Source organism: Melozone crissalis, unplaced genomic scaffold (assembly GCF_028551555.1).
Source record: "Melozone crissalis strain CALT ecotype California unplaced genomic scaffold, PUWL_Pcris_2 ptg000046l_1, whole genome shotgun sequence".
Lineage (NCBI taxonomy): Eukaryota > Metazoa > Chordata > Aves > Passeriformes > Passerellidae > Melozone > Melozone crissalis.
Window position 1 is genome coordinate 3,558,956 of NW_026535824.1, and position 13,715 is coordinate 3,572,670.

The window sequence follows — 13,715 nt, forward strand, 5'->3', positions numbered from 1 at the left end:
AGGCTGTGCTGGGATATTTCAAGTCCTCTCCAAACCCACCTATTGTTGTCTTATATATTACAACAGCTCAATTATCATTATATGTTGTCTCAGAGATTAAGAGTTCTGTTATCTTACATTGTCTTGTATATCAAGAGTTCTCTTATCATTATTGTGCAAGGATTTCATACCCTCAGAGTTTCATACCTCCTCTAAGCACTGACTGTTCTTGGTCCTTGCAGCAACCATCGGACTCCAGTGACTTCTCTTTTATACCACTAGTTCTTATTGGTTACAGGTGTTGCCTGTTATCATCCAGCCTGTTTCTCATCTTTAGTAGTAGGGTGCAGCTGCAACTTGTTGGGGGAAGAGATTACATTCTACATTACCCATACTGTGTCCTCCTACAACCTATTGCATGATTGCTTTTCTTGCAGATCCCCATGCCAAGGCACAGCAAATGTCCAACAGCAGCTCCATCAGGCACTTCCTCCTGCTGGCATTGGCAGACACGTGGCAGCTGCAGCTCCTGCACTTCTGCCTCTTGCTGGGCATCTCCCTGGCTGCCCTCCTGGGCAACGGCCTCATCATCAGCGCCGTAGCCTGCAGCCACCACCTGCACATGCCCATGTTCTTCTTCCTGCTCAACCTGGCCCTCACTGACCTGGGCTTCATCTGCACCACTGTCCCCAAAGCCATGCACAATTTCCTCTGGGATGCCAGGGATATCTCCTACTCAGGATGTGCTGCTCAACTCTTTTTCTTTATGTTTTTCATTTCAGCAGATTTTTACCTTCTGACCATCATGTGCTACGACCGCTACGTGTCCATCTGCAAACCCCTGCACTACGGGACCCTCCTGGGCAGCAGAGCTTGTGCCCACATGGCAGCAGCTGCCTGGGCCAGTGCCTTTCTCAGTGCTCTCATGCACACAGCCAATACATTTTCCCTGCCCCTGTGCCATGGCAATGCCCTTGGCCAGTTCTTCTGTGAAATCCCACAGACCCTCAAGCTCTCCTGCTCACACTCCAACCTCAGGGAACTGGGGCTTCTTGCTGTTAGTGTGTGTTTAAATTTTGGTTGTTTTGTGTTTATTATTTTCTCCTATGTGGAGATCTTCAGGGCTGTGCTGAGGATCCCCTCTGAGCAGGGACGGCACAAAGCCTTTTCCACCTGCCTCCCTCACCTGGCTGTGGTCTCCCTGTTCATCAGCACTGGCTTTTTTGCCCACCTGAAGCCCCCCTCCATGTCCTCCGCATCCCTGGATCTGGCCCTGTCAGTTCTGTACTCGGTGGTGACTCCAGCCCTGAACCCCCTCATCTACAGCCTGAGGAACGAGGAGCTCAAGGCTGCTGTGAGGAGACTAATGGCTGGATGCTTTCAGAAACATTAAACTGCTGCCAAATTTCTGAAAATCACTTGTAATAAAAGTCATCTTTGATACTTCTTGTTTGTTTAATTGTGGAGGGAGGGGTTCCCTTTATTTTAATTTTTTTATCTTGTCCACATAGAAATGTCATTGTTTGTGCCATTTCTCATTTTGTTTCTCTCCGCCTTCCCTGTGGTCCAAGACTATGTCAATGAGTGGTTGCGCTCTCAGTGGCATTAAAGGAACTAAAGGATCTCCCAGCAAAGTTTTCTGCAGAGATGCACTTTGGCTGCCTTCTCTGGAGCTGCAGCAGCAATGTCTGTGTGCAGAGCAGGGGGCAGATCAGTGCTGGCACAGCAGCTCTGCTCCTGGAGGCCACACCATTCCTCATCCAGGACAGGAGCCATTGGCCTTCTTGGCCACCTGGGCACACTGCTGCCTCGTGTCCAACCTGCTGTCCATCAGTCCCTGCAGGTCTCTTTCTGCCTGGCTGCTGTCCAGCAACTCTGTCCTCAGCCTGTAGCGCTGCAGGGATTGTTGTGGTCAAAGTGCAGGACCCAGCACTTGGACTTGTTAAACCTCACCTTGATGGATTTGGACCCTGGATCCAGCCTGTTCCATGAGGCCCCAGAGCGTCCCAATGGTTTCCACATTTCTATGAGGTCTCCCAGTGTCACAATGTCCCTTTGTTTCCATGGGACCCCTTGGTGCCACCAAGTCCCTTGGGTCCTTGGGCCCCACAGTGTCACAATGGTGCCGTGGTTCCCCCAGGCCCTGCAGTGTCACAATCCGTGGTTCCATGAGGTCTGGCAGTGCAGAAATGCTCTCATTGCTTCCACAGTGTCACAATGGCCTCTTGGTCCCAACAGCCACCATGGTGTCAAGCATGTTTCCTTCATTCCAGGAGTCCCTGAGGAGCAGAACTGGCCCCTTGGTTCCATGGGACCCTGCAGTGTCACAATGGCCCCATCTGACACCAGGTCCTGCTCTGTCACAACGCTCTGCATGGTTCCACAAGGCCCTGTGGTGTCACAGTGGCCTCTTGGTTCCATGAGGCCTCAGAGTGCCACAAGGAATTCCTTGGCACTGCAGTGTCACAATGGAGTTCTGGTGACACATGATCCTGCACTGTCACCAGGGACCCTTGGTTCCATGGGGCACCATAGGGTCACAATTGTTCCCTCAGTTCCCAGAGTCCTTACAATGGAGCAATGGTCTCTTGATTCCATTGTCCCCAGGCTCTCCCCAGGGTCTCCTTGGTTCTGCAGTGGCACAATGGCCCCTTGGTTCCACAAGGCCCTGCAGAGTCACAGTGGCCTCTGTGGTTCCACCAGTACCCATACTGTCACAATGGACTCCTTGCTTCCATTCAGCCCCACATTGTCACTATGGCCCCTTGGCTCTGTGCTGCCATGTCGTACACAGTGTCACCATGGTCCTCTTAGTGCCATCAGGCCCCACAGTGTCACAATGGCCCCTTGCTTCCCCAGGGCCCTGCAGTGTCACAATCATCAGAGAATCAACCAGGCTGGAAAAGACCTTGGAGAGCATCAAGGCCAACCTGGGACCCAACACCACCTTGTCACCCAGACCATGGCACTCAGTGCCACATCCAGTCTTTCCTTAAACACTTCCAGGGATGGTGACTCATCCACCTCCCTGAGCAGCCCTTTCCAATGCCCAATCACCCTTAGTGTGAAGAATATTTCTTAATGTCCAGCCTAAATATCCCCTGGTGCAGCTGAAGGCTGTGTCCTGCTGTCCTGTCCCAGTTCCCTGGGAAAAGAGCTGGACCCCCACATGGCTGCACACTCCTGTCAGGGAGTTGTAGGGAGTGATGAGGTCTCCCCTGAGCCTCCTCTTCTCCAGGATAAACAATCCCAGCTCCCTCAGCCACTCCTCACAGGACTTGTGCTCTAGAGCCTGCCCCAGCCTTGTTGCCCTTCTCTGAAGATGCTGCAGCCTCTCCATGTCCTTCCGAAATTGGGGGGCCCAGAAGTGGACACAGCACTCGAGGTGCTGCCCAACCAGTGCCCAGCACAGGGGAAGAATCACAGCCCTGGTCCTGCTGGCGACACCATTCCTGATCCATAGGAGAGCCAGGGGTTGGATGAGGGAAATGGTGGGGAGGGAGTGGGGACAAAGTGTGATTGATTGTCACCTGTGAAGGGTCTTGATTTTCATATCTGTTCAGACTGCATTAGAAGGAATTGGGGGTCAATATCAATTGGACATTGCTGATAACCTTCTATAACAGGAAAAGAAAACAGGACAAAACAGTTCTCTCTGCATTGTTTTCAATACAATATATTCACATTAAATAGACTACTGAAATCTCTTCAATTAACCAGCGAAGAATTGAACATTTAAATTATTCCCAGGGTTTTTTTTTTGCTCAGGTATTGTGAACACATATATATGAGCCTTTCTCAGTGAATTCCTGAGCTGAATAGCTCCAGAAAGAATAGGCCCCTGGAATAGTAAAATTCATCAGCAGCCTCCAAGAGGCAGAGGATTCAGCCCCATCAGAGCAGCAATGAACAGAAATGGGCACAGCTTTGTGACTGTCCAGCTTTGGCATGGGCCCTGGGCCTGGAGCAGGAGCAGCTCTTGAGTGCCCCAAGGCCGGGGCTCTTGTGCTGCCCTGGGCAGATGGGATGGCACCAGGGGCTGCAGAGCTCTCAGCACCTCAGGCAGAGGGCAGCCAGGGAGCCTCCTTTGGCCTTGGCCAAGCGCCTTCCCCCATGGCTAGGGATGAGTCCTGTGGCAGCTGCAACTGCTGCTGTGCCCTTGCCAGGGGCTGAGGCCATGGGGCCAGTGCCCAGAGCAGCCTGGCCTGAGCAGAGCTGTGGAGCCAGAGCCGGCTGGGCTGGGGAGAGGCCCTTGGTACTGCCCAGAGCTCAGGCAGCTGGCAGAGCTTGCAGGGAGCTGGGCTCAGAGAGCCTGGCCCAGAAACCATCAGTGTCCATCTCAGCCTGGCTGAGCGTGCAGGGGCAGGACTCAGGCCAGGCCTTGTGGGGCAGGGCCACCACCTGTGCAAGGCATTGAAAACAGGCAAGTGGCCTAGAGAGGAGGCTGCTCTGTGCCCTTGGGGGCATGGACAGAGCAGGGAGGGGGCCGAGGACATTTGTCAGCGCCAGTCTCTGTGCCCAGGCCTTTGCAGCCCTGGCTGCTGAGCCCAGCTTCTGCCTGGGCTGAGTTTGGCTGTGGCCCAGCTCCATCCTCCTGTGGGGCTCAGGGCCTGTTCCCAGCCATGGCCAGCCCTGGCCGGCCTCTCTGCTGGCCCAGAGGCCGGCAGAGCCCAGGGCAGAGCTGTCTGTGCAGCCCCACAGGTGCCACAGGCTCTGCAGGAGCTGGCAGTGGCTTCCCAGCAGGGAGGCCATGGGGCACAGCGCCCCAAGGCTGCCGTGGGCACCACGGCACAGGAGCTGTTCCTAGCCCCAGTGCTCCTGGCCTGGGCTGGGCCTGCACAGGGGCTGGGCCACCATGGCTGGGCCAGCACAGGGCCACAAAGGGGCCACGCAGCAACTGCCGGGGCTGACAGCAAGGCCAGGCACACACAAGACATTGCTGAACATGGCCTGCACTGGCCAGACCTGACTGAGCCAAAGGCAGAGCTCAGCTGCCCTTGGGGGCTGCAGGAACAGTCCAGAGCCCAAAGAGCCTCCATGGCTGTGCTGGAGACTAAGGCTGCAGGAGGGAAATGCAGGGCTGCTGTGGGATGGGGAGGGCATTGAATTCCAGCACACACCTCAACTCTCTGATGATCCTGGCACCATGCTGGGCCCTGTTTCAGACTGGAGCAGAGCAGATGTTGATGGGACAGGAGCCCTGCATGGCTGGCTGGGACCTGCAGCTTGCAAGGTGCTCTGCTCTCCCTCAGGTGCTCTTGGAGAGATCCAATCCCAGCTGGGCACCTGAGGGCACAAGTGGCACTGCCTGTTCATGGGCACACAACTGATCTCTGCCTGGACAGGGGCACAGGTTTTAGTGCCTGTTAGTTTCATAATATACAAGAAAATCTTTATTATATGGGTCATTTGAGTACTTTTAAGAAATTACAGAATTTTCTGACTAGGAATGGGGATATCCTGAAGATCTACTACATTCTTATGCTGATGGCAGAAGAAATAATGATCTTCCTTTCTGCCTTCGCCACCAACATTTAGTCTAATATTTCATTATCTTCTTCCTTTGGGTGTTTCTAGCTCTCCTGTTTAAATGGCCATGTCTAAGGATGTCTCTTCATTTAGAGCAGCTGGATCTTTGTCCTTGCTGCTGCTCCCAGATTTCCTTCTGCAGCTGTTCTCTATCATTCCAATGCATCTCCCTTAACAGGCTTCATGCTTTGAGCATCAGGGAGTTGCCCAATCTTTCAGAAGTTTAAATAACTCCTTAGTCAGCACCTTTGTTGTAGTTTTATTTTTTATATTACCTCTTTTTTCGTCTGTGCTAAAATCCTTCCTGTATGGCAATCACTTGTGGATGGTGGACATGTCAGATGTTGCTGACATGTTACAAGCAGCTCAGAGAAGTGTTTTGATGTTTATTAAAATTTATCATGTTCACATTTTTTATGTTGGCCATGAAGAGAATCCTTTCTGTGCCTCTGAGTCTCAGCAGTTCCTGGTCCCTCAAAGGACACAAACCAGATGAGTTGTGGTTCCCACTACAGTGGATGCACTTGGACTTCCCTCCATAGCCAGAGCAGTGCTCCCTTGTCCCACAAAGTCCCTGGCAAAGGAGGGATGAAGGAAACAAGACAGGCTGTGGGGATCAGAGGCAGGGCAGAGCCAGGGAGAAGAATGACTTTTGCATTTGATGGAGCTGTGCCTCCCCTTGGGTTTGTTAGATGACAATGAATGAACATCCCTCTGTGTCTCGGGCAGCTCCTTCTCCAAGGAAAGCAGGTGGGAGTTGGAGCCAAGGAGCTGAAAGCTGCAGGTGCAGCCTGGGCTGGAGGCAGCTCAGATTTGCACAAGGCTGCTCTGAGTGCCAGGGCTTGGATGGGGGGAATGGTGGGGTGGGGATAGGGACAGAGTCTGATTGATTGTCAGCCATGAAGAATCTTGATTTTCATATCTATTCAAACTGCATGAGGAGGTACTTGGATTCAGTGTCAATTGGAGATTGCACATAGCAATGAATTAACAGGAAAACAAAACTAAACAGGACCAAAAAAATATTTTCTGGCTGTCTTTTTAAATATCATGTATTCACTTTGAATACACTACTGAGATCTAATTAAATGCAAAGGATTTGAAAATTAAAATCAAATTATTCCCAGAGGCTTGGCTTGTTCAGGTGTTCTGAATGTTAATGAGCCCTGGGACACTGAATTCCTGAACTGAAGAGCTGAAGGCTGAACAAGCCACTGGAGCAGGAAAATTCAGCAGCAGCCTCCAAGTTGCTGAGGATGTCAGCAGCCCCCACTGAGGCCATCCCTGCCCAGAGACCGTGGGGGAATGGGCAGACAAGGAGAGCGTCCCTGGGGCTGGGGCAGCACAACTCAGAGGCACCAGAGGCTCTAGCTGGGAAATGGAGTGTGGAATGTGGCTGGGAGCTCGAAAGAACAAAACAGCCTTTACTGCGAACTTTAGAAAAATCAGAGAAACTTTGGCAAAAGGTTTAGTATGACGTTCAATCAACAAAAACCAATTCTCAAAGCACTGACTTGGCCCATGCACCTTCACGAACTCTTAGCTTCATCAATTTTAAGTTACTCAAATTCTACAAGAAGCATGAATTAAAAAGAGAGAAAGACAAATGAGATACAGAGGAGCACACACACAGCTACCAACTCCTGGATTCCAGCAGTGTTCAGATAGAAGTTCCAAGAGGAGGTAGGGTCAAGATGTGTGCTTGCCTTGTGGTCAGCCTTTAATACCCCTTGGTCTCCCTGGGCCCTTCCCCCAGGTGGGACTTGGGCTCATTTGGTCCCTCAGGAGCTGGGCTGGGGGCTGCAGAGGTGGCTGTGGAGCATTGCCTGTGCTGTGCCAGGGACTGGCAGACACTGCTGGGCTGGGGTGGAGGCTCTGGGGGGATTGGGGTCACAAGGCAGGGCAGGGCAGGGGTTCCAGGGCAGGGCAAGGCTGGACCTGCCCCTTCCTCCCCCACACACAAAATGTTTCCAGCCAACAATCTCTTCCAGTCTGTCACTACAGGGAATGCTGGAAGTGAAATCCCATTTGTGGCCATGGGCACCTGGTTCAGAAGGACAGTTCTTTTCCATAGGAAGGAAAGCACAGAGCTCCAGGGTTTGGAAGGCAGGTGAGAGCCTCAGTAGGCCAAGGCCAGCCAGACGTGTCAGGAATGGCAGATTTTTTTTGGAAGCAGTCTTTGAATTTAGGGAATTTTGGAGGTGTAAAACCAATCTCGGCCATGGGCACCTGGAGAGGCAGGACAGTTCTTTCCCATGGGAAGGAGAGCATGGACCCTCCCTCAGTGTTTTGGGGACAGATGAGAAGTGACTATTGTGAAACCACTGTCAGCCAGACTTGTTCTGGCACTATTCCTATGGGAACAATCTCAGGATATAAGGAAATCTGGAGGTGAAATCCCAATTCTGGCCATGGGTGCCTGTAGGAGAAGGACAGTTCTTTTCCATTGGGAAGGAAAGCACAGAGCCCCAGTGTTTCAGCAGCAGATGAGAAGTGACCCTCAACATGCACAGGTCAGCTGGACCAGTCAGGCAGTCCATGGGAGGCCAAACCAGCCAGAGCTGTTCTGTGTTCCCTTGGTTTTGTGGGGCTCCATAGTGTCACAATGGTGCCTTGGATCCATGGAGCCCCGCAGTGTCATAATGGTGACTTGATTCCATGGGTTCCAGCAGTGTCACAATGGCCCCTTGATTACAAGAAGACCTGCAGTGTCACACTGGCCCCTGGGTTCAATGGGGTCCCACAATGTCACAGTGGCCCCCAGGTGTCATAAGGCCCCACACTGTCACAATGGTCCCAAGGATTCCATGAGCCCTTGCAGTGTCACAATGGTCTCCATGGTTCCCCAGGCCCCACAATGTCATGGGACTCCTCTGTTCCATGAGGTCTGCAATGTCACAATGGACCTTTGGACTCTGGGGCTTTGCTGTGTCACAATGGTCTCCTCTGGCTTCACAGTGTCACAATGGACCACTGATGACATGAGGCCACTCTGTGTTGCCCTGGAGCTTTGGTTCCATGCAGCCCTGCAGTGTCACAAAGGCCTCTTGGTTTCATGAGGCCCCACAGTATCACAATGGTCCTCCCAGGGCCACCATGAGGAGGTCCATAGTATCACAATGGACTTCCTCATAGTCTCACTGGTTCCATGAGGCCTCACAGTGTCCCAATGGTTTGCTTATTCCACGGGGCCTCTTAGTGTCACAATGGTCTCCATGTTTCCATGAGGCCCAGCAATGTCACAGTGCTCTCCATGATTCCATGGTGCCCCACAGTGCCACAATGGTCCCTTGATGTCACAGGGCCCCACAGTGTCACACTGGCTCTTTGGTATGACAGGGCCCCACAGTGTCACAATGTTCCCTTAGTCTCAAAGGGGCCCACAGTGTCACAATGGTCCCTTGGTCTCACAGGGCCCCCCAGTGTCACAATGCTCCCTTGGTTCCATGGGCCCTGTGCTGCTGCGTTCCCCCCTCCCCTTCTCAGGCCGCCCTGCCAGCTGAGAAATGCTCCTTGGGCCTCGGCCTTGGCCAACAGCCCCTGGGCTCAGCTCCTCTGCAGCTCAGTAAAAACACTGTCTGCTCCAGGCACTGCTGCTGCCCAACCAGCTCCTGGTTTCTGTAGGAGCAGCCCTGGGAGCTCTTTTTGTTCCCTCAGTGGCACAGCATCCCTGTTCTCACCCTGCCAAAGAAAGCTGTTGATGCCAAGTGCGGCCAGGATGAACCATTGCTGGGACTGAAGCCCCTCTCTTGGGGCCCTGCAAACAGCGCTCCAAAAGCAGCCCTTGGAGCTCTCCTGGGCCAGCGACTCCCTCTGAGTGGGGCCTCTCCACTCCGGGAACTCTCCCGTTTTCTGCACTCGAGGATCCTGAACAACCACAGAGCCTGGGCTGATCCCCCCACTCCTCCAGGCTCAACCCTTCATCCACTGGGGAGATGCCAAAAGATCCACAGTGAGCATTCCCTGCCCTCAGGGGAATTGCTCACAGGTGCCTTGCACTGACTCTTGGTGTCTGTGTGCACACAGGAGTCTCTGTGCTGGGGAAATATGTCAGAAATGCTGCTCTCTGAGGGGTTTAAGTGCTTTGGATAGCTGAGCCAGTCAGATATCCAGATATCAGTAAGTAAGGTTTTGTCACAAGCTTTAAGCTAAGTTAAATGCTTCTGAGAGCTGTTCTTTTGCAAAGATATAAAGTTTATTTTAAGTTATAACCTAATTTTTTTAAGTGGTATTCCTGTTTTAAATTGTTAAGTCATAAGTTATAAGTTAGGTTAAATACTGTTAAGTAGTGTTCTTCTGCCAAATTGTGAAGTTGAAGGTATCACTTAAGGCTAAGGTGTAAGTTAAATTCTGTTAGGTTTGAGCTCTATTAAGCTTTTAGGCTGTATTCCTTTATCCTTGCCCTCGCTGCCCTTGTGTCATACACACTCACAGGGACAGTTCTCAGTTCATTTCTGGTTTGATTGCCTAGATTTACTTTGGTTTTGTTGTTACTTTGTTTCCTTTCTGTGCCTGATGTTTCCAGTCAGGAGCAGAGTGACTCTTGCCATGGAACTTTGTGCTGCTGTCCCTTAATATTAAATGTGGTTTTTGCTGCTCCCTTGCTGGGGATTTTTTCCAGTGCTCTCAAGCCCTCGTTCGTAACAGGGTGAAGGAGCCCTGGCCCAGGCTCTGGCCCTAGGGGACACAGGGATGCTGTGGGGGGGGCCCTGTCCCCCTATGCCACCCCCAGGGCCCCGGCCCCCCGTCCCCATGTCAGGCTCTGGGGTCGATCTCGTGGAACATCCTCTGGGGGAGGCTGCGGGGCCGGGGGCGGGGGGACCTGGGGGGAGAGGGGACCCCGCTGTGCACGAGCAGGGTTGGACTGCTCTGGGGGGCACTGTGAGGGGGGCTGGGGCAGAGTGACCTCCCCAGTGACCTCACACAGCCCCTGTGATGTCACACAGCCCTCGTGATGTCACACAGCCCCTGTGATGTCACACTGCCCCTTATGATGCCGCACACCTCTTTTGCAATGTCACATAGACACCAATGATGTCATAGTCCACTCTGGGATGTCACACATCACGCTTGTGATGCCACAGAACCAAATCTGGGATGTCACCCTGGAATGTCATGCAGCTGCACTGTGATGTCACAGAAAACACTGTGATGTCAAAAAGCCACCCTGTGATGTCACTGTCTGTTCTGTGTTGTCACAGCCTGCTCTGTGATGTTACACAGCCACCCAGTGATGTCATAACCCGCTCTCTGATGTCACAGAGACACCCTCTATGATGGCAGGATCTGCTCTATGGCCTCACACCTACTCTTTATTGTCACAGGCAGCTGTGTGATGTCACAACAGTCTCAGTGATGTCACAAAACCCTCTCTGCGATGTCACACTGCCACTCTGTAATGTCACAGCACACACTCTGACCTCACAGCCAGCCCTATGATGTCATACAGCCATGCCTTGATGTCACAGACTGCTCTGTGATGTCACACAGTCCTCTCTATGATGCTGTAGCTGCTCAGTGACCTCACACAACAAAATCTGAGATGTCATAGCCCAATCTGTGACCTCACACAGCCCACTCTTGGCTGTCACACAGCCCCTTGCTGCCATCACAGCTGCTCTGTGCCTCTGTGACACAACCCCAGAGGTGCTGCTGTGACACAGCCCCCTCTGGGACATCCCACAGCCCCTGCCAGTGCTGAGCCCCTGTGAGCTCTGTCTGTGCCCTGCTGGTGTCCCTGAGGGGCCCTGGCAGTGCCCCAGCCCTGCTGGGCTGTGCACAGGAGCTGCTCTTGGCCAGAGCTGTCTCTCTGCAGCGCTGCCCTTGCCAGGAGCTGCCTCTGGGCCAGGAGTCCAGCCCAGCTCAGCAGCACAGACACAGCACAGGGACTTTAATGAGCCTCTGGGGCTTTGGTGCTCTTTGCATCAGACCCAGTCCCTCACCTCTGAGTGTGCTTAAAGAACTTCTCAGGGACTCAAAAAGAGGGTGAAACACTGAAATTGCTCATACTTTAAATACATCTTTCTGAGGGACAGGACTGAGAAAATGTCCCCAGGTTCCATGTAGAGGAGAACACTGGTGGCAGTCATGACAGGTGGGGACAAACAAGGGAAAGGTGTCTCTGGTGCTGAGCAAACCTGCGCCTCTCTCCCTGCAGGTTGTCGGCATCCCCTGGCTGCCCCACCTGGCTGGGCCCTTCCTTTGCTGACAGCTCTGCCTCTGCCTGCCCACACAAAGCCTTGGGCTGCTCCAGGCTCCTGCTGGGTGACGTGCTGCACCACAGCCCTGCCCTGGCAGGGAAATTCCTTTCTCCTGGTGTTTAGTCTGGACCTTTCTAACTGCACTTGGTGCTATTATGTCTTCTTCAGATCATTCCTACTATGAAGAAAAGCTCCAGCAACTCTAAAACCACCCTTCTATCCCTCCATGGCTACTCCTGTTCTGTCCTCAGTCTCCACACCACTGACCCCAGAGCCATCAGCCTCTACCTGCTGGTTTTGCGATGAGGCCTCCAAATCCCATCTTGGGAGACTTTTGTATCTTCTTCAAGGTCTGTGAAAATGGAAAAATAGTGGTCAAAGGTATTTTCTCCCAAATGTTTCCTTGACAGAACAAGGGTCAATATCTCTAAACTAAACAAGGGTGGATTTACATTTGTTAGAAGGAGGAAATATTTTACAGCTATGAGAGTGGCACAAAGCTGTAGCTCTTTTTCCAGATAAGTGGATTCCCCATCACAGGAATTGTCCAATATCAGGACAATTTGTGCAGCCTGACCCAGTGAAACCGTCTCATCCCTAAGGACGGAATTCCTGTTCTCTGTGTTCTCTGATGTGCTGGGTGACCTCACAATGCTTCTGGCCAGAATGTCTGCTGAGGGCAGCCAGGCTGCTGCAGGGGCAGTGACCTCACAGCCATCACCATGGCAGCCCTGTCCCCTGGGCCTTCTTCTCCCCTTTCCTCTGCCCCTGCCTTGTCTCTGCTGGCATGAAGAGTTTTGACATTCATATCTTGTCCCCGAGATGCTGGGGCCAATGGCTTCCCAGTCAGGCTCCTGGAGCAGAAGTGGCTTTTCAGAGCCCAGCCAGGAATGAGCCCTGAGGCAGCAGCTCTGCAGTGGTGGCCACCAGGCCGGGCTGCCAAGGGAGGGTCCTGGCCATGGCCTGCAAGCAGCTGCTGCTGCCAAGGTGCCTTTGGTGCCTCAAGCTCTCCCTGGCACAGCTCCCAGCACGGCACTCTGCCCTTGTGTCCGAGCCCTTCCCTGTGCTGGGGCTGGCCTGGGGCTTTTCCTGCAGTGGGACCTGCCCTGCTCATGGCACAGGAAAGGCAGTTCCTGCTGGAGCAGGAGGCTCTGCCTGCAATGGGCTGCAGCAACTCCAGCAAGGCCCTGCTGACTTCAAAATTGCTGCCTAGAGCACTATATTCTAATACTTGTTATAGCTCCTGAACTGTGGAGTAAATAACTGTGCTAGTGATATTTCCGTGTGATCATGATCAGAATAAGCCAGAGATATATTTATATAAATGTATCTGGTATTCTGTCATTAATCCTGCAGGACAAATTGTGTTAAAGTTGAATTCCACCTGTTCAATCTTTTACACCTTTGACAAAGTCTGGGGCTGAGATTGGATCCAGCCGCTCCCAGTCTCCTCTCTTAGAAGGAATTTTAGAAGTCGAGGGGCCCTGCAGAGGTTTCAGGATCCATGGTGGCTGTTGAGTGTCGTTTCTCCACCTCATGTTTCAGCAGGTGTTTCTCCAATAAAGAAAAAAAGCTTTTGCCTGAAGCTCCCACTGTGCCCATGACAGGAACCCCTGGGAGTGTCTGGGACATTCCGGCTCTTTGGCAGCCTGGGGACTCCTGGGATGTCACTGTGGAGCCCCCGTGAGTGCCTGTGACAGATCGGTGCCTTTGCATCACAAGGTCCCCTGGGATGTCACCATGGAATGGCTGTGATAGCTCCTGACCACACGGCTCTTTACCATCCCCAGAAAGCCCTGGGAGGTGTCCATGGAGCCCCTGTCTGTGCCTGTGACATTCCATCTCTGGAACAGCCTGGAGACTCTTGGAAAGTCCCCATGGAACCCCTCTGAGGGCCTCTGACAAATCTGATCCTTAGCAAGCAACCATCACTGGGACCCTGTTGCTATGCTCAGTTTCCATGGCAACCATCACCAGCCCACTGTTGTTATGCTCTGTCCCTCGGCA

At 52.7% G+C, this 13,715-nt stretch overlaps 1 protein-coding gene across 1 annotated transcript in view; it reads left to right on the top strand.

The window, feature by feature from the left end:
- Positions 1 to 820: 820 nt before the first annotated feature.
- Positions 821 to 13,715, top strand: part of LOC128943459 (olfactory receptor 14J1-like) — a gene marked incomplete at its 5' end in the record, with an annotated part of 34,019 nt that continues 21,124 nt past the window's right edge. The window contains one exon of the mRNA XM_054286398.1: positions 821 to 1,282. Within this exon, the coding sequence (XP_054142373.1) occupies positions 821 to 1,282 (462 nt within the window). The remainder of the gene's footprint in view (positions 1,283 to 13,715) is intronic.